This window comes from Eulemur rufifrons, chromosome 7 (assembly GCF_041146395.1).
Source record: "Eulemur rufifrons isolate Redbay chromosome 7, OSU_ERuf_1, whole genome shotgun sequence".
Lineage (NCBI taxonomy): Eukaryota > Metazoa > Chordata > Mammalia > Primates > Lemuridae > Eulemur > Eulemur rufifrons.
This window is the reverse complement of record NC_090989.1, coordinates 117,167,282-117,192,089: the sequence shown is the minus strand read 5'-3', so window position 1 is coordinate 117,192,089 and position 24,808 is coordinate 117,167,282. Positions and strand designations below refer to the sequence as shown.

The window sequence follows — 24,808 nt, the reverse complement described above, 5'->3', positions numbered from 1 at the left end:
GGGAAGAACACTTCCCAGTTCCCAGTGGGCTTCAGACATCTCGTTCAATAGGGTTTTCTTGAGGGGCAAAGGAGAGGGTCATTGAGGCTGCTCAGGGAGCAAGGAGAAGACTCGGGGAGCACTGGGGGTGTGGGGCTCCTGGGAACCCTCTGGGAAGGTAGCACAAAGGGCCCACTTCATCAGTCCCTCTGCAGAGCCCCCCGTCTTTTCCCCAGCTGGCACGAGGCTCCAGCCAGGTGCTTTCCTTGCTTTCCTGCTACAGGAACGTGGCACGGTCATTTGGGACCACAGCTTGCCAAGAGGCCCATGGCATGGCCGCTTGGTCAGAGGGTTTGAGCCAAGGCTGGCCCTGGGCCACATGGCCAGATTGCAGCCTTTCTAGCCATCCCCCTAGTCCCGTTTACGATGCTCAGGGTCAATGGGAAGATCTGATCATTCAAATCACACATGGTGCTAACACCATGTGCTACCCTCTTGGGATACACCTGCTTTTCAAAGGACATTCTTTCCTCATGGAGGGATTCCAGGCCCTCTACAGAGGGATGAAGGAGATGGCTTTGACCTATAGGACCCTATGGACTCAGGACCCCATGAATGATCCATCACAAATCCATCCTCATTAACCACTATGCCCTTCCAGGTGCATTATTTCATTTGTGTATGCAGCAGCAAAATGCACTTCTGCTCAGAGTAATAAACCTAAGGTTCTGAAATCACCAGGAGGCCATGGAGGTACTAACCTATTGTTACTTAGCATCCACTCACCCGGACCCCTGAGATCGTGGAGGGAGTAATTTAGCATAAGGCTCAGAGATAACAGGGACTGAGCCCTTACCAGGTACAAGGACCTGTTCCAAGCATTCTGAGGGTATTAAATTGCTTAATCCTCACAGTTACCCAGTGGAGGAGATGATAGTTTTATCTCTCCTCTATTTTATAGGAAAGGAAAATGAGTACAGAGAGGCCAAATGCCAGGCCCATGGTCACCCAGCTAAGAAGTAGAGTGGCAGGACTTGAACTCAGGCCCCCTGGCCCCAGAGCCTTCAGAGTCCTGCATGGGGCAGTGGTTGAGAAGCCACACTGAGGCTGAGCAGACGTGTCCTCAGTGACTCTCTGCAGCACAGGGCTGAAGGGCAGAGGGCTGGCCTGGGCCAAGAGCAGCTGGCACTGCCGATCTGCTGAAGCTTTTGGGGATATCTCTGCCCGGGCTGTTCAGGGCAAGGTGTAAGCTGGAAGTCACATGTATCTTGAAATAGAATTTTTGAGAAATAATGTGCTGTTCAAAGGAATGAATCTCAAATGAGGGATGTTCAGGAATCAGTAGGCAATGCTGTGTTTGCCAGAGAATGCTTCTAGGTAAAACAGGCCCCCATCCGTAACCCCAACAAGCAAACAAAAATGAAAAAATAAAATAACACGAAATGAAATTAACAAAAACCAACAACGAAACCATGCAAAAACCCAAGCAGGCAGTCACCTCTTCTGACAGGTCTAGAAATAAAGGGAGACAGATATAAAAGGTTTCAAAGCACAGGAGTGATTTTTGTTTTTCCATTTAATGCTAGGTTTCAAAGGAGAAAGAATGCGTCTGTCACTGTTGCGTGGCCATTCTGTTTAAAACCCACCCAGATGCCTTGATGGGGCTCCATCAGGAGTGGGAGGTCCCCACGCTGCTTCCCAAGGCCAGCGGAGAGCTCCGTGAGGGAAGTGGGGAGCACCTGGGGAGCAGGCCTCCCGTGCGGCTGTTACTTCTTTTTGAACACTTGACGGCACACCTGGTTGCCACAGGTCAGCTCCTGCAACATCAGAAAGTGGATGAGGGGCCAACAAGCCAGGGCTTCCGTCTGCCCAGCTGCTGGCCCTCCCCGTGTCTGGGGATGGGAGGTCGGAATAAAAAAGACACTTAGTCATTCTGGGCAAAGGGCATCTCACAGACCCCTCAGCTGGCATGCCCTGTAGGTAGCAGTAATTCAATTCTGACACTTGAATTGAGCCTGAACAACTATAAAAATGAAAAATGCAAAGAAATGACCCTCTCGGGTGGGATTTCTCCTACTCTTATGATTAAAGCAACATCACCTAATTTATAAAAGGCAGCAAAGCCATGAGGAAGGGAAGGATCTAGTGTGGAGAAGTGTTTGGCAGGTAAGGACCCAGAGGATGCTGGCTGGGGAGCTGCCCCCAACCTGTGGGCTTTCCGTCCTCTGGTGATTAGAACATAGGCTGGTGGAGGCACAGGAAATGACTGGGGTGACCTGTGGAAGGGCTCCCTTAGGCCTGCCTGTGCAGACACAGGTGCTGTTTTTCATACAGACAGAGGGAGATCCAGGTCTTATTTGACCCTCTCTGACCCTTGAAGGAGGACGGAAAAACATGAGCGTGGGGACAACCACCACAATCATGCAGCTGATGATGGATCCATTGTCTCAGCCACAGGGACCATTGGGATTGTATTACAATTAAAAAAATCCATCATCTAACCCAGAGCAGGTAGGGAAAATCGTCAATGGAAAACATGGTGGATGCCTCCCATATATCATCCGCTGACATTGCCTCCGAAATAACGATCTCAGAGGAAGCAAGGCTGGCTCTGAAGGGCACGATGGCACCAGGAATACTGACAATGGAGCCAGGTACTTGCCTGACTCCACAGGTGAATGAAGGAAGGAAGGAAGGGCTATTGATTGAGACCTTCATTTACAAATGAATGACTGAATTCATGAAGGAGTGAAAGATTTTTCACCATTTGAATGCTGGATCCATAAATTACCTTGAAGATTGAAGAATGAAAAATTTAACTGTCTAGACAGATATAAATTATTTAAGTATATCACCTATTGTTCCTACAGCTCTGTTTTAGTACCAAATTAACCTAAAATATTTGGGGGTCAGGCAGACACACGTCATAGAGAGAGGTCAATGCCTGAGGCAGTTCCCAGACCCAGCTGTCCCTTCTCCTCCCCATGCCCCCTTTCTTCCAGGCTCCCATAACTGTGAGAGGGCGTCTACATTCTATGGTTCACATATCTCCCCAGCTGGTCTTTAACGTGTTCCTTGCATTTCTCCTTGGATCTCGGCTTCCCAACTCAGCATTTTGAACTTTCTTTTTAATTGCAGCCATTCACAGAAACAGCCATATATATAGATTTCTTCCTGGAGTTCCCTGAGCCAGATAGGAATGGCCTTCTGACTATATGACCACACACATTTGGCTGGAGCTCAGGGGAGAAGCTCAAGGCCATTTTTCTTGTCAAAGGACCCAGCTAGGTGACCACAGTAGTTTGTACAAGCAGAGTGGAAGGGAGCTGGGCAGATCCCAGGACTTACCAGGTACAGCTTGTCCCCCTCAACCCATTGCCTCCAGCCGCGGTTCTCTTTATCTCCCTTTTGCACAGCCACAAGGACATCACCTTCCCAGACGATCAGTGTCTGCAATGACAGATTCCCAGGCAAATCAAACATGTGGTCTTGAGGGACTGAACAAATCTAAACCTGCACCTGCAATTCCTGCAGCCATTCCTGGCTCCTGCTTGCAGAGCCCTCAGCCTCAGGGAGCCAAGATCTTTCCGATCTTATTTTCTACATACACCCTCCATTCCAGCCAAACTGGCGTATTGTGGCTTGCTCTGTTCTCTTTTAAGGAATTTACTCTGTCATTTTTCCATAGGGTAAAGATAGCACTTCAAATCAGTGGGGGAAAGATGATAAATTTCACTATATAACAATATAAAATTTCTGGAAGGGGAAAATACCTTCAAAGTCAACAGAGAAATAAAAAACTGGGGGAAAAAGTGTTACTTATCAGCAAAGACCTGATTTCCTTAAAGGGATCCTGTAAATAAGAAATGATCATTAACTTAATAGTTCATGTCAACAAAAGACATGAACCAACAGCTTGTAAGGGGAAAAAAAACCAAAACCCTAGCAGATGGCTTTTAAACAGAAGAAAAGATATTCAGCTTCACTCATAATAAGAGAAATGCAAACTAAGACTTTGCTTTTCAGATATAATTCATCATATGGTCAAAGATCCAAGAGCTTGATAATATACTGAGTTAGAGGAGGTATGGCAGGGGGGAATATAAACTAGTATAAATCTCTTTGGAGGGAACTTTTATATTACCTTTCAAAAATGTAAAATTGCATATACTTTTGACCTAGAAATTCTACTTCTGGGATTTTTTTCCTACAAGAATCACATTGTGAGGATTGTCCACTGTAGGATATAAAAAAGGCAGGGGAGCTGCTAATCAGGGGTCACCCAGATGGCTCCAGTGCCAGTCTTCTCTTCCAGAACCAGGAGGGTGGACCTTCTCCTGGTCCTTGGTTTCCGCCAGGCAGCAGTGCCAACTGGTTAGTAGCACAGGGGCAGCAGCACAACTTGTGATGAACAACCAGGTGAGCTGGCCAGCGGGTTGGAGAAGCCATAGGCCTGTTGAACCCCAACAGCACTCAAACCCTTGTGCACATGCTACTTATTAGGTAACTCCCCCTGCTTCTATCCCCCACCTTCACCTTCCCTACTACCTCCCTTGGTATAATCTGTACCACCCCCAAGTGGTCCTGCAGGGACAACCACCTCTTTGTCCAAATTAGGCTTGCATACGCACCTCCTAAGATGATTTTGTTATTCCCATCCAAGAATGGCTTTGTGTCTGTGCAGTTCTTCCCTGGGCATGACCCTGATGCTAGTTGATTTTCTTCCAATTATGTGCAAACCATATCACGCCTCTCTGAACAATATTATGCTAAGGACCAGACATTTACTTTCCTTTATATCTTGTAAACCCAGTTGGTGATAAACTCACCTGTGGTCTTTTTCCACTGTCCTTGCATATTCAGAGCTGAGTTTTGGTGCAAATCTGTTTTCCACAGATTGTTAAGTCTACCTATTTCTAAAATAATATTTGACCTTACCATATTATATATTTTATGTACAATTTTATTCCTCCTCATTTTACTCCCCAATGCATTACAGCATTGTTTGTTACAGCAAAGGACTAGAAGCTTCATAAATTCTGTCAGTGGGGGGCTAGTTAAATATGGTTGGTTCACCCCTGCTATGCAGTCATTGAAAGAATACAGCCACAGTGTATTGTTGAAGTTGAAAAAACAAGGAGTAGAGCTATGTGCATAAAACAGGGAGGGAGATGTCTATATATGCATATATTTGCACACATTCTCTGCAAGGAGGTAAAAGAAACCCTTAATAGTGATTTTCCCTCAGGAGGGAACTGAGTGCCGGGGGGCTAGGATGGGAAAAAAATTTTACGGTCTACTGTTTGAATTTTTTTTAACCATCTGTCTATATTAATATTCCCACAGCTAATTTAAAAATAAAATTCTACATGCTTTATAAAGAAAGTCTCCTCCTCCTTCAGGGCCATCCAAAGCCTCATACCTTTGAGGTGTTAGAGAAGCTCAATTCGCAGGGTGCTTTCCTCGCTCTTCTGGGAGGGGGATGTTGTCTGGAATACTTATTTGCTGTTGTCCACAGTTGGCTTCAGACGCTGAGTTTCCTCCCAAATAAATGAGAAAGGACTCATGTCTTCTATTCTCTCCACTCCCAGATTGCCTTGCACATGATAGTCACCTAATGCATGTCAGTTGAATTAATGTCTGTCTCCCCCAATAGACAATAAGCTCTATGAAAGAAGAGGGGACGCCCGCTGTTCATTTCTGCAACATCAGACTTAGCACCATGTCCAGCATTGTTGAATGACTCTGTGACTGAATGATTTTATTGAAACGGAATCTTGCGGTAAGTCCACTTGCCTCCTTGCCTTAGTTTCCATGGTCCCACCAGAGTGCATACATGTACATCAACAAGGACACTGTATAGTTCCTGTCCATCTGCTTGTCTGTCTTCCCCCTGAGGCTTGAGATGCCTGAGGGCAGGAAGGGCATCTGATTCATCATTTTACCTCTAGTTCCTGACTCAGACCTGGCATGTAGTAAGGGTTTAGCAAATTTTGTGGAAGGAAGGAGGGAAGGAAGAAAGGAAGGAAGGAAGGAGAAAACTGTTAATGTAAGGGGCCTGTCCTGATATTTTATTTTAATAACTCATATTGGACAGCAAGATTAAAAGTTATTCTGACCCTAAAGTAAATTGGTTACCAATAAATCATGATAATACTTACAATATTATAGCCTTACTCCTACGTGAAACAGACAATGAGAAGCAGAAACAAAGAAGAGAATGGTTAAATGAACTAAAATTCCACAATTCAATTTGCTTTTAGTTGGTGCCCTTCATCCCTGCATCAGAGGAGGTTTTAAGGAAAGACTCAATTGCCTTAAAAGATCCTGAGGTTGAGGAAACAGATACAAGCGAAGAGAGTCATTGCTTCTGAGCTGGGGATGAAGGGGGAGGGCGTTCCAAGGGCAGGTGGTTGTGCACAGAAGGAGGAAGCCGGGCCCTCGCTATGATGTCTCCTATCACAGTGTCCAAAATTAGCATTCTTAAAAATATCCCTTTATGGTACATTAGATACAGGTACTGTAGCCATGTTAAATTTATAGAAGTTGATACCTATACTGTGGTTGTATAAGAGAATTTCCTAATTCTTAGAAAATACATACTGAGTTATTTAGGGGTAATGCATCAGGTTTTTCAGAAACAAAATATATGTCTATTAAAGAGAAAGCATGTAAAAACGATGAAGCAAACAGGGCAAAATGTTAACAATAGGTAACCCTTGGTAAACAGTATACAGGTGTTCGCTGTTCTAGTCTTATAACTTTTCTGTAAATTTGAATCACTCCCCAATAAATTTTTTTTAGAAAGGAAAAAGACAGATCTTTAAATTCAGAGCATTGATTAACATGCTTAACCCATCCACGCACTTGTCTTCAGGGAAGAGTTTTTCCACCCTCGAGCGCCGCCGGAGGGGGGAGGCAGATTCCTCGACTACCTGCCACCTTCTCCGCGCGCTCCTGTCTTCTCCTGGCATCACAGCAGCATCATGGGCTCTAACTGTCATCGTCCACACCTACTTTCCCTGCTTTTACTATCTGCCCCCAATTTCAATTACTTATTTTATTATTGAGATATAATTCACAAACCATAAAACTCACCCTTTTAAGGTCTACAATTCAGTAGTTTTTAGTACGCAAGGTTGTGCACTAAACCACCACCACTATCTAAATCCAGGTGATTTTCATCATCCCCCAAAGGAACTTTGTACCTGTTAGCAGTCACTACCCATTTCCTCTGTCCCCAACCCCAGTGGCAAACACTTTCTGTCTTTATGAATTTGCCTATTCTGGACATTTCATAGAAATCATACAATATGTGGCCTTTTGTGTGTGGCTTCTGTCAGTTAATGTATTTTCCAAGTTCATCCATGTTGTAGCATGAATCAGTACTTCATCCTCTCTTACGGCTGCGGGACACTCCATATTCCGTTACATGAATATCAATTACTTCTATTTAATATAATTTTATTTTGGGGTAGCTTGTGTAGTTTGGAAAGGAGCCTTAAACCCTCTGGGAAACAAGTCAAGATAGGCAGTTAGGAATATGTATGACCCACAGGAAGGAAGAAGGGGGTGCCAGGACCCTCAGAGAAGAGGAGACCCCATGATCAACGTGATTTCATTGCTTCTGTGCTGGGCTGGCATAGAACCGGCCACTAGAGGGCGCTACACGCACCTCTCCTCCAAACGGGAGCGGGGAGACGTTCAGAGGGTTCCTGAGGGTGACCGAGGAGCTGAGAAGTGGAGCCCTGGGGCACAACAGCATGAGGAGTGCAGCACATACACACACACGGGTGTGTGCACTCAGGCATGCCACGAAGCGTGGGCAACAGAAATTAACCAGAGAGAGCGGCTCATCCACTCCCTGGCGTCCTCTCCGGCTGAAGGGTTACAGTCCAGTTGCAGGAAGCAGGCAGTCCCAAGGGCACCTGCTCTGCACTGTGATCCTCACGGGAAAGGCCCATTGTTGGAAGCTGGGCACACTGTCCTGGGTACTTCTCACCCCCCACTGATCGTGTGTGTGTGTGTGTGTGTGTGTGTGTGTGTGTGTGTGTGTTTGCTCTAGCTTTCTGCTGCAGGCAAAGAGGAGACAGCTGTGGGAAAGGATTGTCTCTCTCTGAAGGGCTGACGGCTGGTCCTGGGAGGAAGGAGAATGGAAAGGAAAGAGGCAGGAGAAGGGTACCTGGGGTGTTAACAGGTGGAGTCGTTTCAGAGTTAGGAAAGACCGGAAGAGTGTGATTTATTTCAGGAAGAGCAAGTTCTCCACCATCAAAGGTGATAAAGGAATAAGTCTGACAGAACAGGCCTATTTTTCAAGAGCCTATACCCTAAACTGAAAGGTGATGGAAAATGAATCATTTTGCATTGATTAGGTTGGAACAGTAGAGTGATGCAAAAATTCTGAGACAAATTTTCCTAGCAGTTCTGGTGTCGGATGAATTTGCCTTTCAGCCACGTGGTTCAGAGGTGCAGAAAAGGCGTGTGGATCCATTACCCGCTCAGGGAGGGGGTCTATAAGTGGGTGTTCCAGGGCCCAGAAGCTTATGCTCTCATGCCAGGACTGCTCTGATGGAAGAATTTCCAAAGTGGTTTTCATGTCCCGACTTTCTTTAACAAGGAACACTATATGTAATTCAACCTGGATTTAATGGCTGAGATTATCAATGCTATAGGACAACTTGATTGAGAAATAAAATGTCCTGTTTCTTGGTTTTAGAGTCATCACCCGGCCGGGCGCGGTGGCTCACGCCTGTAATCCTAGCACTCTGGGAGGCCGAGGTGGGCGGATCGTTTGAGCTCAGGAGTTCGAGACCAGCCTGAGCAAGAGCGAGACCCCATCTCTACTAAAAATAGAAAGAAATTATATGGACAGCTAAAAATATATAGAAAAAATTAGCCAGGCATGGTAGTGCATGCCTGTAGTCCCAGCTACTCGGGAGGCTGAGACAGGAGGATCCCTTGAGCTCAGGAGTTTGAGGTTGCTGTGAGCTAGGCTGACGCCACGGCACTCACTCTAGCCTGGGCAACAAAGTGAGACTCTGTCTCAAAAAAAAAAAAAAAAGAGTCATCACCAAAGAATTACAATAGCTTCTCTTCCCCACCCCAGGAGAAAGACCAGAGCTTTTGCCCCCTGCTTTGAGGGAGAATTAAGGCCTCTGACTTTGAAAGACCTCCTAAAAGCACAAGGTAAGAGTTGGAGGGTGGTGGCCTGACCCTGGGAGGAAGGGGCTCGTGGTGAGAGGGGAGGGGCAGGGTGGAGGATCCTGCTTCTTTGTGTCACCTTGGAACCCTAGGGACTGGCTGTTTGCAGGGGGTGAGAGCATGGGTACCTTGGGAAAGAGTCCTCAGCTCTGCCCTCCCTCTGCTTGGGAGCAGGGACAGTTGTGCCAGAGGCTGATATGGCACAATGGGAAAGGATCCTATGAATATTGAAACTGCCCACCCTCATATAAACTGCATGGGCATGGACGGTGAACTGTCAGTGGCAACCGTGATAAACCAGGAACCCTTCCAAGTGTCCTGGACATGTATCTCTGGGGTTCTTTATGAAGGAATCCTTAAATACAGCTGAGGTTGGATTTCTCCCTATTCCTGTTTGGTGGGGACTGACCAGGTGTAATTTGATTTGGAAAACCAAAGGCAGGCACACTGAGCATGCATGTGAGCAGGGGGGCAGGTCACTGGGCCGGGGTGCCAGTGCTGTGAGCCCTGCCTGCCCAGCACCATCCCACTTCTCCCTGTTGCCTGAGAGGGCCTGGCCTGCCTCTTCTGCAGACTCAGGTTTTAGGGCTTTGAGATAACTTCCCATTCCCTGCCCAGGGTTGTCTTCTGATCGCTTTCAGGGTCCTACCTACATTCAAATAGTTCAAATAGCTGCAAGTCCTGCCTTTGGATGCCCGGAGGATTTCCTAGGTTACATCTTGTGAGTTAAGGTAATGCTAGCATGGAAGCCACGATCTTGCCTGAGACTTCTCCAAGTTACTACAACTGGACAAACTCTGTCTTTGTTTAGTCTACTGATTCTTTTTTTGTTTGATTTGCCTCATACTTTTCTAAAAAACATTAAATCAGTTGGGATTATCTAAAATTGAGATATTTTATATAGAAACATTTGATTCCTCAACATCTCTTAAAAACAAATCTGGCACTGCAAGGCTTTGCTGCTCCATGGCAGTGCCAGGCTGGAGCTGGGCAGAGCTGTCCCTTACACGAAGCTGTACTACCCAGCTGGCACAGTCACTGTCCCATGACGTTGCACCTCACCCTCTTCCCTTTGCCTGCTGGGCCCATGTCCATAGGTGACCCATAGGCCCCTGCCCCACATCCTGGAGAGGTTGGGATATTAATCTCTCCTTATCCTGCCTCTTCCTACCAAACTTTCAATACCTGCTTCTTGCCAGCATCGTTAAGTTTATTCTGGTCCCCCTTTCCTGATCCTTCTGGGGTTGTTTCTATCATTTTTTTTCATCATGAAGCCAAATAGCCAGCCCCTGCACAGAGCATGTGAGTGGAAAACACCAGGCGGATCAATACCTTAACGAGCCGGTTGTCTAGGCCCTTTGTGTGCTCGTCAAACTCCACCCCAACAGTGAAATCCAAGTTATAGTTGCGGAACGTGCTGTTGGTTTTTGTCTTGAACTTATCACCATCTTGATCAATGATCTTCGTCTGAGTCAGATGTACTGCAATCTTGCGGGTGGCAAAATCAATATCTGTTGGCAAAGGGAATTGAGGAGGTTATGATGTGCTCAGCCAGACTCATTCATTTCTTTAACAAGGCCAAACATTCAGGACCAGAAACACAGATCATGGACAAGCCACTTGTCTTTGCTTAAGTAGAAAACAAACAGTTGTCTTACACATGGCCAAGTCGGACATCTCAGTCCATTGCTGGGAAACCTAGGGGTCTCTCCACACCTCCTCAGGAGTCCTGATGGGAGGATGACATAGCAGGTGGGGCTCACTCCTGAGCTGCGGCTCCCAACACACATGTACGTGCACACACACACATATATACACACCCTTCCGCCACAGCAGCTCTGTTCTATCTTCTGGACACATTGGCCTTCCTCCTAAGAGTTTGCTGAACAAAAAGATCTCATGGTTTAAAAGAAAAAAGACTTGGAAAACCACTAGTCTTGATCATGGATAAAGATGAAACTTTGTTAATGTCCACAGCAGGGAGGGATAGTTACAAACTTTCGCTTTTAAAGGAGATTGGAGGCTTACTTAGCTAGGCTGTTCTGCCTCAGTTATAAGCCCCCAGTATAGTTTTATGCATATTCTACACAATAAACACTTGCTCAGAGATTTTTTTGTTGTTTTTAAGGGAAAGGTTAATAATTATTATTTTTTATTTCAGCATATTATGGGGGTACAAATGTTTAGGTTACATATATTGTCTTTCCCTCACCTGAGTCAGAGCTTCAAGTGTGTCCATCCCCCAGACGGTGCGCATCACACCCATTAGGTGTGTACGTATCCATCCCCTCCTCCCCCCTCCCATCTGCACGACACCAATTTAGGTTTTTATTAGGAAAACTGTCAAACAAACCAATGGTGTGTTTGATTTCCTAAGCTTTGCATGTTACAAGAAGCTAAGTGCTGAGCCCACCTACTTGCTAAACTCTGGTTCAGCATAAAATGTCACTTAAGACAAAAAGTTGTGCAGTGGAATAGATCTAGGAACAGAGGGTAATTCTGGACTGCCAAGTTTCTATCCTTGTGATGAACATCATCAAGCTCTTGGTCTTTAGTTAAATCATATCCTTTGTGCCTGTGAATGCTGCAGGTATCTTTGGTTACCAATGTAAATCTGTAATTTTTTCCAGAAAATCCCCCAGAAGGTTTTCAGAAATGCTAAGACTGATTCTATTAAAACCCAAGGGTAGTAATGAACTCAAGAGTAAGAACATTTCAAATTTATTGAGTGCTATTTCTCTGAGAATTCCAGCCCCATCTCTATGGTAGGTAGGTGACTAAATTTCACTGTCTGGTGTGGGATAAACACAATATTGTGCTCATGAGAGAGACGAGCAGTTATCAGCAGTTCAGGAAGCTCCTGTCCATTTGGAGAGTGACACCGCTCCCGCCCTTCCCATGGGAGCCACGCACTACTTCCCTCACCCTCTCCCCCATTTCCTTTCTGACCCATTTCCTTCTGAGTTCCTCTTTGGTTGCTATTACTCCCCTTCTCCCAAAGGACCAAGGAGATGCTGAGCTGGCTGCTTGAACCTCACTTTGGGCCAGCAGGTTGGCCAGAGCTGGAAACCCACAATGGAATCACAATCTGCATAGGGAATGGCCCTGGGTAATCTTTTGGACCCTAAATTGTATAAAGTCAGATTTGGGCCTGAGGGAATAATTGCAAGTAGCATTAGATAGTCCAGGAAGTAAAAGGATTACGTATACATATTCCAAGTCAAAAAGAGAAATAGGTTCAAGTTGGTGTGAGCTGGTGCACGAATGCCAGTGCCTTACTCACCTATCATTCCCAACATTTATTGAGCATCTGCCATGTCTAAGAATTCACCAGTGGGTCCCAAAGTTAGCTACCCTTCAGAATCCCCCGGGGAGATGCAAAAACTACAGATTTCTGGGTTCTATCCCAGGTCCAGCATCTCTGGATGGTAGGGCCCAGTGATTTTAGATTTTGGACTTTGTCCTAGGAAGCTGTTTGGAGAAAGATTTCCAGGGTGTAAAATTTGAAAGCCACTGTTTAAATGCCTACTTGTCATGTTAGAGATGAGGAAGTGAAAACCTAGAGTGGCTAGGGGACTTGTCTACACATAGTAGCTGAAACAGTGGTCACAGGGGCTTGGTAATTGGATGGATGTGTAGAGAGATCAAGCTGAGAGGAGAAAAGAGTGGTTTTGAGCTTGGGTGACCAAGGTGAGAGCCAGGGAAGTTAAAGAGAGAACTAGTTTCACAGGGGAACACAGCGAGCTGAATTTTAGGTGAGGTGAGTCTATGGGCCATGCCGTGTGGACTCAGTAATATTTGGGGTGGTGATTCAGATGCTGTTTGGCACCAACCAGGAATGGTGCCCCATGGTGGAACCTCCCTTGGGAAACGTTGCTCACTGTATTCTCCAAACACACCCACAGGATACGTGTTCTATTAGCTCCATTTTACCAGTGAGGAGACTGCCTCAGAGAAGTTGTGTCACTTGCCCGGGATTATACAGTGAGGAAGCAATCGAGGTGGTATCTGAATGGACGGTCTGTCTCCAGTGCCAGTGCTGTGCCCCCAAAGCTCTGGATAGCCCAGATAGGCCATCCCCATTTGTGCATTTTCCATGGCTGTCCAAGACACAAGTAACTGATGACTCTTGTTAAATTTCCCTTGGAGACACAGGGCTTTTGGATCCAGCTGGGTAAGTCCCCCCTGTTTGAGGCAGTTTGTTTTCCAGGGCTCTTGCATACTACCCCCCGACCTCCTGCCAGCCCCAGCAATAGTTTTCTAGGCCCAGGGCTATATGAGATCTGTCCAGGAAGTATTCAGCCATGTAATATGAAAATAGAGACATTTATTGAAGAAGATACAAGAAACATTGTACATAGGGCAAGGAAGCCTCCCTTCCAAGTAGGCACCTTGGGACCTCACACAGTTCTCCCAGCATCTCTTAACCTAACCCATCTGTATATGTTCAACATTCTCAGGTGTTCTGCTTGCTGCAGCCCTTCTAGAACGTGGTCACTTTCAACAGATTCTCAACCATCTTTAAAGCGTTTGTGCCACACATTTATTTGTGCTGCACTCATTGCATCGTTCCCGAAGGCCTTCTGAATCATCTGAATAGTTTCCACGGAGGAATGTTCAAGCTTAACACAAAATCTGATGCAAATTCGTTGCTCTACTTGCTCAGTCATTTTGAATGCGATGGTCACACAGCACACATGCTCACTCAACAGTGTCTAGTGCCCCGCTGACTAGTACAGTGAGGGTGTGATTGTTCACGCATGTGCATTCCAGTCCACTCTCCTTGGCTGCCAGGTTACATACATGTCGCGCGAACTGTGCTTGTTATATTAATAATGGCTGGATACTTTCCGGACAGACCTCATATAATAAGTCAGAACTGGAGCAATCACATGCCATCCCCTGTACATTCCCTGGCAGCTTGTTTAGCTTCAGCTCTGGCTTATGGAATTGTCTGTGGGCATGTCCAAGCCACACAGCCTGCAGGCCATAGATGCAGGGTGAGATGAAGGCTCTCTCGGCTGCCCTCGGTGCTGTGAATACCTCTAGTCTTCTTGGCCAGCATTCACAGAGCCCAGGGGTCCCCACTGCATTTGCTGTGGGCCTCAGCTCAGTGGGATGTGCAGTGGTTAAAAAATAGGCTTCTGGTCAAATGAGGTATTAAAATGAAGAGAAGCTGGTTTCTGCACTGAAGAATTTCACGGAAACTTTAATATAGGAAAGATGCTTTGTAACTCCAAGGTGGGAGGAGAGGACACAGGATGCAGCCTTTCAAAATCTTATGCACCTGCTGTGAAACCCCTCTGTGGAGGGACATCCTGCTGGGCAGGTGTTCCACACGACATAATGTGGAAAACCCTTTCTGAGGCATTGATCTCGGCCGCCTTGGCCCTGCAATCATGGAAATGTCTATTTAATTTTTCTCCCTTCAAGGCAACTGCTCATCTGTTTAGACAGGACCAAGCGGTCAAGCATTTCTGACTTAAAAATGAATGCTTCCTTAAAAATTGCTAAAAGCCACTGAAAATGTCCTCCACATTCTAGTCAGTGTAAGCATGGGCTTGTGGCAGGCAGAGGAGCTGGCAAGAGGCTGACATGTCACATTCCCACTCCTATTTCTCTCCTGCCCCAGAGACAAAGTCTAGCAAGTCAGGTGACGTCTGTGTGTCTAGCTCCAGTCGCATTGCTGGACACTTGGGTCCAGATCTAGAAGCAGCAGAGAGTGGTGGCCATAAGTGGAGCTATTATTAACTGCATCAGCTTGTTGTGAGGATTAAATGCGACAGTGTTTGTGAAGAGCTCTGCCGTGGCTGGCAGCCTGTGGTGACAGCTTCGTAAGTGGTAGCTGTCATCATCGTAATCATCATTATTAAGCCTCCTGACCTCACAGGCCGGTTCCCCCCGTGTCCTTTGCATTTTCCCAAATACTCCTTGACCATTTCCTCCCTGAATCCCTGCCGCTGTCCTCCCAGCCCCCCAAATCTCATCAGGCCCAGCCCCAGCCTTGCCTCCTCCAGCCTCTGCTCTTACTTGCCTGCCTCCTCACCTGCTATCCAGGCCACATGGTTTTACCCCCTGTCCCCAACACTACTCAGCATTTTCTCCTGACTCTTTCAGGTCCAGGGCTAGGAACATAGTAGGCGCTCAAGAAACATGACGTATCGGTTAATGGGAGCAGCACGGTCTAGGGCAGTGGTTCTCAAAGTGAGGTTCCTGGGCTGGCATTACCATCAGCAACAGGAAAGCTGTGAGAAATGAAGATTCTGGGCCCACCCCAGACCTGTTAAATAAGAGCTCTTCCAGGCCCTGCTTGTTCTTACGTGTCTTTTAAGTAATTCCATGCATGCTAAAGTTTAGAACCACTGGTATTAAAGAGCAAAGATAACGGGAAGAGCTGGGTATAATCCTGTCCCTTATTACTCAGCTATGTGACCTTGGAGAAGTCCCTTTCTTTTTCTGGGAAAATGAGGAAAAGATCACTTCATAGGACTATTTATGGTGTGAATTTAGTAAAAACGATGGTAAAATGCTTTACAGAGTAGCAAGGAGCTTGTGGGTACTCGATGCACATTGGCCATACTGCTGGAACCATAGTTGGAAGATGGGAAGAGAAAAATCTGAGGTCATCTATTAACCAGACGAAACAAAAGAGAGGGCTCCAGGCAAAACTACTAAGGAGGAATTGGAAATTACAGAAAAATTTAGAACTGAAGTGTTTCCCTAAGAATAAGTCTATTTTCACTCTATTGATGTGGAAACTGAGGCCCAGGGAATTTAAGTGGTGGGTTTGGAGTCCCCCAGTGAGCATAGAGCTCCTGACACACTCTGTCATTCACAACTAATGCCACCACCATAAAAATTGTCGCTTGTCCCTGGTTGCTTAGAAAGCTAGATCACAGCTAAAAAATGTCTATTGCTGAGAGGACTGGTTTGTCCTGGAAACTGCATCCCTAGTCAATCTTTCTGACCAGTGCCGGGGGAATCTTATTAGAAGACTACGCAAATGGAATCAAGCATCACTTCTCCTCTGGATTGAAAAATGGCTTGGCCTCTTGGCCACCCTTTAGCGTTTGCACAGGCCAGTAAATCATGTCACCTCTGCTCCACCCCAGGGAAGGGAGCCAAATGTCCCCTTGGTGGATTCATGATATTTCTAATCAAAAGGGTTTAACTGCAGCTGTAGAACACACACACACACACACACACACACACACACAGATTACAAAAACACTTCCTCTTTGTACTTTGCAGAGAAAATTATTTTTCTGATACGCTATTTTAACACCAGGGTTATCAAGTATGTTTTATCTGATTTTCTGGATTAAAGGTATCTCTGAGTCTGATTTATAGCCAGGTAAAATGAATTTCTATCTCAGAAGGAAAGGTCCAAAGGCAAGCTATTTCTGAATAATATATGTGGCTTATAGTTGCTGCAGAACGAAAAAAAAAAAAAACAAAAAAAACACCGAACTGACTTTATTAAACCATACTTTTCATAACTGCATTTTGAACAATGCAAGCCATAAAGTTGAAATATGAGTATGCTACTCAACATTAAAATGCTTTGTAATGTGCTTGTGAAAAAAGCTATAGTTGCAGGCTAAAAGGGCAGGTGTTCTTTGTAAATTAAAGAGCAGAGAGGCACACATATTCATCATATGAAATCTGAGAACCATTCAAAGTGCAGCTTTGATGGGCTTCGAACCTGGACTCTTTAATTCTCAAATCATCCACAATCTTAGGCAATTGAGAGAAGCAGAGTGGAAGAGCAATCTTCTCTTTTTTCCGTGCCATTTCCTCCTCCAGAGAACACATTTAGAGAGGAATTAGACTGGCTCCCTGCCTACCTCCTCCTCTCACTCCCTCCTGGCCACCGGAGGCTGGAGACCCTGGGGAGCCTCCCTGATCCCCATGCACTACCCACCCCCATAGTCTAGTTCTCACCATGGAGACGACGGGGACGGGGATGGGGAGTGGAGGCGCTGCCGAAACATGCAAAGACAGAGCTGTAAGAAGGACCTGCACTTATTACCACCTGGGCTCTTTCCAACTCAGCACTTTCTCCTTCGAAAGTCCAACCAGGTACCATGTGGTTCAATAGAGACTTTGCAAATGTGTATAACTTCATTGACGTGTGGGCACCAGTAGGAATCCAAATTTTGGGAAATAAATTCATCCTTGGGCCATCAGACATTTATTTATTCATCTATCCATCCCTCCACACAGCCATTCATTTTTATCCAGTGACTTTGAGTGACTCTTACAATATTTCTGAGGGTCCTGCCTGTCTCTTTTGGATGTCTCCATCCTGACCAAACTTATTCAGAATAAAGCTGCTCCTCCCCTCTCCCCATGTCTGGTACCCCCACCTAGAGCAGTGCTGTGGAAAGGACCATGGGTGTTAGAAGCTGGTAGACTGGGCTCCTGTCCAGGTGCCACCATTTCCCAGCCACATGTGGCCACGGGCAAGTCTCTCACTTCTTTGGGCTTCAGATTCCTCACCCCATAAAATGGAAAACATTCTTTCTGTATTTATCCCTGACTATACCCTGAGCTCCAGGTCTTATATCAATGTACCAATTTTAATACTCCATCTGGGTGTGTAACAGGTATCTGAAACCAAAATATGCAAAATATGCAAATGCAAAATATGCATCCCCCCCAACTGGCACCCCACCCAAACTCACCACTCCCCATGTCTTCCCCATTTTAGCCAAGGGGATCACAGCCTTCCCAGTTACTCAGGCCTAAATCTGGGACTCATCTTCATTTCCTCCATTTCCTCTCCATAATCATCTGCAAGCCCCCAAATATATGCTGAATCCATCCTCTCTGCTCCAGCCCCACAGGCACTGCCCTAGCCCAAGTCACCATCAGCCCCTGCGTGGACAGCACAGCAGCCTCCTGGCGGGCCTCTCTGCTTCCAGCCTTGCCCTCCTATGATTCATTCTCCACACCGTGGGCAGAGAGATCCTCAAAGAATATAAAGATTGATTTGGTCTTATAAGCGTAAGGCCAGTGTGGTCTGTTCTCTGTCTACCTTTCCACTCTCACCCTCTCCCTTGCCTTCTCCCTGTTCACACATTCCCACTGCACCAGCCTTCTTGTGTCCTTGAAAACACCCAAAGCCTTGGCACTTGCTGTCCCCTGTGCCCAGAACAACACTTCTCAGCACTCAAGCTTCGGCTCCACTGTGACCCCCTCACATGGTCTTCCCTGAACATCCATCACACTCCATCCCATTATTCTTTTTTATTTTCTATGAAGCACTTACCACTACCTAAACTCATCTGTCTCCCCACTAGCATGTAAACTCCATGACAGCAGGGAACCTGTCTCCTTGTCCCCACTGTATCGCCAATGCCTAGCACACTCCCTGATGTGTCATAGGTGATCAATGCATTTGTTGAAAATTTAATTAATTAAAATGAAATAATGTATATAAAGCTCTAGCACGATGCTTATCATGGTGTGAGAATAATTTGTGCACATGCTCACCTCTGATGCTAGATTTCGAGCTCCCAAAGGGTCAGGACGGAATTTTGCACATTGCAGATATTCGGGAACTGTTACCTGGCAGAGACCACTCAGGTGGGGGCTGTCTGATTTCAGCCTTTAAGGCTTCCACCTTCCTAGTGGAGCTTTCCAGAGATCCACTGGAACTGTTTAGAGTAGTCACTGCTCTTTAAAGTCTGTGCATGTTAATTTAAATGAAAAAGTAGTTCTTCATTGAAGATGGTTTTCACCTTCTATTGTGAATTAAGAGAAGAATGGGTTATTTCCAAATATTTACAATTTAGGGAATAAAGAGTTCCTAAAAGATGGTCTAAATTTAACATTATCCAAATAATCTTAGGACACATTTCTTCCTCATCTTCACTGATTAAAGTTACATGGTGGTGTTTCGTTTTCTAGGCTGACCCCTCCCTGGTTCTTCCCAATCCAGACACCACATCTAGTCTGTTGCCTGCTCTGGACACCTCCCCATCCACCCTTCTCAGCACTGCTCTCCCACCTGTCACCACCTTCCCAAGGCCATTGCAATAACCTCTTCAGTCCTCTGCTGTCAGAGTGAGCCTTGATAACGTCTCCCTCCTCTGCATATAATTCCTCCCCAACCTCCCCCTTGCAGGATGAAGTCCACACGTGGCACACTGCCTTAAAGCTCCTGTTGCCTTTCCAGACTCTTCCTTCTCTGCCTCCTTCACTTCGCCCTCTGGCAATGTACTTCCCTTTGGTCTCCCAGGCCATGCCTGTGCACGTGCCCATGGGGCCAGGCCTGCCTCCATCTCTGCATGGAGTACTCCTCTTCTTCCTTCAAAACCCTACCCAGAAGTCCTCAGGAAGTACTGACTCACGTACTATAGCTCCCTTCACCACCCTGCACATGCTTTTTCTTACTATTGTTCTAATGATATTATTGCTCTTTAGGGCCCAAGGCATATAGTCACCCACTGGCCCATCTGTGGCAGATATTTTCTTAAATGGCTGTGACAATACCTCTCATCCTCCATGTTGTTCTTACAATGTGACTTTGACGTTCATCCCACTGAGGGAAGGATCTACATCACTTCCTTTTAAACACAGGTGGGCTTGTAACACTTCGACCAATAAAATACAGTGAATATGACACCTGGTGATTTCTGGGGCTGGGTCACAAAAGGCCATGTTCTGCCTCCTCTCCTGTCAAACACAGCCAGCCAGCATGCTGTGAGGAAACCCGGGCCACATGGGGAGACCACATGTAGATGTCAACAGCCCCCGCTAAAGCCTCAGCTGCCAGCCAGCACCGACTGCCAGACACACACGTGAGTGGGGAAGCCTTCGAGATGGCTCCGGCCCCAGCCACTGTCCAGTTGTAACCGATTGAGAGCCTTTGAGCAAGAACACCCAGGTGAACCCAGTCAATCCCCAGAACTGTGAGAGATAATAATTAAATGACTGTGGTTGTTTCAAACCACTACATTTTTGGGTGATTTGTCACATGCTAATTAAAAACAGGAGCACCATTTGTGTATGACTGTATCTTGACAATCTACACCAATTTGTGCTCCTTGAGAAGAGAGACCAGTTTTGGTTCTGCTTCAGATGGCACGTTCCCTGGTTCCAAGGCAACTTCTGTTCCCTGGTTCCAAGGCAACTTCTAAAGCTTTGGTAGAGGAGTCCCGTGAGAGTTAATGGACTCTCTCCCTCTTCTTTCACATTGCTGGGACCTCCTTATATCTGTCCTCCTTGGCCTCCCCTTTAAAATGAAGACCACCCCTCCCACTCCTTCTTCCCTGATCTGACCTGAAGGAGGACCTTGGGACATGACAAATTCCTCAGGGAAAAAGAGTTCCCCACCTGCTTTCCTTGCTGTCAAGAAACAATCTGGGGACTTAAGAAACACCAGCTGGCCAAGAAGGCAGGAGAGGAGGTACCATCGATCCCTGGCTCACTTACCCTTTGAACTCTTAGTGACTGACAATTTCAGGCAAACCCAAAGGTTGCCATGAGGTGTCCCTCTGCTGAATCATGCGGGGAGGCCAGTGTGTGGCGTGACTCACTGGGCTAGTGACAAAGCCAGTTTGCTGCCCAGACCCACATCTCAGCAGAGTTTCTCTTTTCTTACTGAGCTAACAACCAGGCCCGCAGAGAAAGCCAGCGCCCTAGTGCTGGGGGTTAAAGTCTAAGAAATTAATAGTTCTTAGACAGGGAATGGCATCATACTTAGTATTTACACATCTGGGGAATTGCAGAAATCTCCACACATGCTCTTCCCAAATGCCAAGAGACTCAGTGCTCAAAAGGGCAAGGAAGGCAAGTTTCGTTGAGTTCTCAGTGTTGGGAAAGCAAATCTGCCTTGTAGCCTGGGCATGCAGGAAACTGTACAGCTCTGCGGGGCTGCTTTTAGATTGAGGGGGAAGCCCCACCTTGCCTGCTTCTGGCTCAGCCCCTTGAGACCTGTCTTTAATCACTGCCAGTTGCTGCCCCACCCACATCCTCCTGGGCAGGTGAGAGGGGCCAGGTGTCTTGTTTGTTTCAGTGGTGGGAAGGTGACTCTGGCTAAGGCACTTCTGCACATGGCATCATGGACTTGAGCTGGGCACATTCCTGGGGTCCTGAGACACTGCGGGCTGTCAGCAGCTGGGGAAACCAGGCACCAAGCACATCCACATTCTGGGTGTAGCTAGTACTACCGCCTACAGTGTTAATCTTAATCAGCAAAGTGTCAGCCTAACTCTCTACGCTGCAGAGACCTTAGTACACAGAGGTTACACAATTTGTTCATTAAGGTTAAATCAATGTAATATGATATTAAATTGGAAGTTTTGACTGAGGCTCTAAGAAATGACAAGTATTTGATACCAAGGAGAATTAGAAAACAATCCAAACCATCATCTGATGGAGATATCCTAATAACACATTCACGCCTCATGAGCCCCTGACTCACATCGAGGGTGTAAGCTGGTGTGCAAGTGGGCAGAGGAAGGCTGTTGTTAGAGGATTTCCTGGGGAGAGCTGATGGTGTGCCCTGCATCCTCCCAACCCCCTAGAGGGGAAAGAGGGTGGTAGGAATGTTTGCCTCCCACCTTGGGCCTGGAGAGATGAGCTTTAGGGGCCCACCCTGCAGAGCCATCAACTAAACTGAGACTGGATTTTAAACCTAAAGTCACTACAGGACTTTTTACTATTTAAGCATAAGCAGCAAAAGACACAAGGTTGCTTTCTAATTATATTAAATGAGTCTGGCTTATTCAGCATACTGCTGAAACCTTGAAACTTCCAAACAGCCCTCGTTAAAGCACTTTCAGTTGCTCAAAACCACAACTATACCCAACATCATCTGGAGAGAAAGGCAAGGCTGGTGCTATTATCCTTATTTGGCAGACGAGGAAACTGAGGTTCTAAAGGGTTAAAACACTGGCTCAAGGTCCCAAAGCAAGTCGTAGCCCCAGTTGTGTTGACCCTTCTGGTTTGGCTTCCTCATGTGTATAGTGTTGTTAAGAAATATAGTTCCGAGCTATGCTCCAAACCATTTACCCATGTGTAGAATCAGAATTCCATTTCTGTTGGCCACTCATGGTTCTCAAAAACAAGTGCCACAGGGTTGAGGGTGGGCACCGATAGGAGGATTTTTGCCTCTTCCTTCATCCCCCTCAAGTATACTGAAGTAAAATTCTGATGACCAGAATGAGAAGAAAGCTGGTCAGTGCTGGAAGCGTGTCTGAAGTACGTGAAGAAGGTGCTAAGCTCCATAAATTGTGAAATACGTCACTGCTCTCCTTGTTCATTGATGTGGAGATGTTCAAGCTAGGAGTTAACTGCACATAAAAACCCATGATTCCCATTCTTGGAAAGACCTCCCACCATCATTTCCATGTTATTGGGCCTCCAGCCTCACCCACAGCCATGTTTCTTCCTCATCCTACGTGTGTGGGCAGGTCCTATGAGGTAACTCCACCTGTGGGGAACAGCGAAGCTGGAACAGGGGATGAAGAGGCTGCTGCAGGGATGATGTGGGACAGGCAGCTGAAGCTCCTTGCCCAGTGCAGGGGCACGGGAGCCCCTTGCTGTGGGCCCACTCACTCTGGTCTCACGCGGGGCCCGCAGGCTGCACAGGGCGATGTGTTTTCTGCCAGCTCCACAAGAGACCCACCCTGTAGTCAACTCAGGACGCACACAGACTGGCAGCCTTTGGCCTGGAGCCCAGTTCAGAAGTCAGGTAAACAGTGGGTTGTGTGAGCTACATTACAAAAGCCTCTCCTAGCCTCCCGCGCGCCTGATTTTCCCAGGCTGAGAGATTTGCTTCCTTTTCTGCTTCCCCATTATAAGACTGACAAAAGAGCAATGCAAGGGTCATTGGTGGGTAACATCAGGTCCAAGTGGTTGTCAAAAGATGGTGGTCACATGGCAGGGGAGCAACTACATCATCCTCTCAGGTTTGGGAGTGTGTGTGTGTGTGTCCTTCATTCAGCGTATGTTTTCTGTGGGCCAGGCACTCTGCTAAGGACCTTCTAAACAAAATCTCATTTATCATTATTCCCAATTTGCAGACGAGGAAACTGAGCCTCAGAGAATTTTTACGACTTGCTTGATATTACACAGCTGTATGTGAGGAGTGAGGATTTGCATACAGGTCTGTTGAACCCCACAGCGGCACTGTCTAGAGGACCAGACCACAGTCCTCCCAACATCCTGTTCCCTCCGCAACCCCAGCCTCCCCCTTACCTAGGGCCTTCATGTAGCCATCAAAGTTGTCATTACTCTCCATCTCCCAGGTTCCATTCTGGTCCCTTGTCATAGCGGCAGCTTCTGGTTCCCTGTGGGTGTGTGGTGGACGTCAAGGAGCAGGCTGCAGGGAGAATGTGTTGGAATGAGTTGCTTTTATACTAGTGGACCAGGTTTATGGCTCTGCAGATAAGAGGTTCAAAGGTCATAAGCACAACTCAAAAGAACTTTCCTTCCCTTTGCAAGGTTCAGAAAGACAATGGGTGACCCAGGCACAAAGTCCTAGTGTGGCCAGGTGTGGCTGTCCCAGTTATCTCCACCGTACACAAAGCCCTAAAGCAGGTCACTCAGAGTTGGCTGGGCTCCCACTGGGCTCCTGAACTCACCCAGAATACTTCACCCGCACTTGAGGAAAACATACACCCAGTGTCCACCCACTATGCACACAGGTCACCAGTACTCAGGCCTCAAATGTGGAGTCTGTCAGCCATGTAGCCAGCACTTCTGGCCAGGCTGGTGAAGCTGAAAAGGTAGAACTCAAACCTGTTGAGCTCTACTTGACATTGTGCCAGGCAGCATCATACTTCATCTTATTTCAGCTTACAAGAACTCTGTGAGTTATGTTTAATCATCCCCATTTTACAGATGAAAAAGGCTTATGGAGGTTAAGTCCCATGACTAATAACAATTTGTGAGTAGCTGAGCCAGGATTTATACCCAGACCTCTCTGGCTCCAAAGCCTTTTCCTCAGGGGTATTCTAGGTCCCCTTGGAAAGAGAGTTGAAGTCTGACTTGAGAGCCTGAACCTCCCTTTCATCCCAGGAAGGTGCCCCATGGGCTTCCAAACAGCAGGGTTGTGTAAGAAGGGCATGTTCTGAGAACATGAGTCTGCTAAAAGCAAGCTGGGCCTAGAGGGAGGCCCTATATGAGGCAGAGGGGCAGTGGGATTCTGCTTTAAGACCCTAAGATCAAGCTGAGGATTACCTGGACTAAGTTAGGGGCATAGCTGGTGCTTGGACAAGGACCTTTGGTTCAGGGCTGTTCTCCAAGTTGTTTGACTCCATGGGCCAGAAAATGGGTTGGCTTATTGCTCTGATACTTCATTCTGAGATGTCAGGTCTGAGAAGGGACCTCTTCACCACTCTGAAGAATGGAGGTGTGGGCTGAGATAGGTATACCATGAGTCCCCAAAGTGAGATCAATTTGATGGTGACACTTGGGGGCTCTAATATATGTATTCTTGTGCTGTGAAATTTAGGTAAATGGCTCTGACTATGCATGATTTGAGGAATATAAAACAGAACATTTATCTTTCAGTAAATATACTGGAGTCAGGAATATAGAGTGAAAAATGGCCCAGCTATTGTCAAAAGACTAATGAAGGATGAAGGGAAGGAGTCAGGGATAACTTTCCCAA

The 24,808-nt window shown here is 46.6% G+C and overlaps 1 protein-coding gene across 1 annotated transcript; it reads right to left on the bottom strand.

The window, feature by feature from the left end:
* Positions 1–1,514: 1,514 nt before the first annotated feature.
* RBP2 (retinol binding protein 2) lies at positions 1,515–23,521 on the bottom strand. The gene is made up of 4 exons (XM_069473165.1): positions 23,392–23,521; positions 10,513–10,691; positions 3,328–3,429; positions 1,515–1,796 (listed from the first exon to the last, which is right to left on the bottom strand). Exons 1-4 carry the CDS (start codon positions 23,462–23,464, stop codon positions 1,746–1,748), a joined length of 405 nt encoding a protein of 134 aa, XP_069329266.1. The 5' UTR covers positions 23,465–23,521; the 3' UTR covers positions 1,515–1,745.
* Between the last annotated feature and the right edge of the window lie 1,287 nt (positions 23,522–24,808).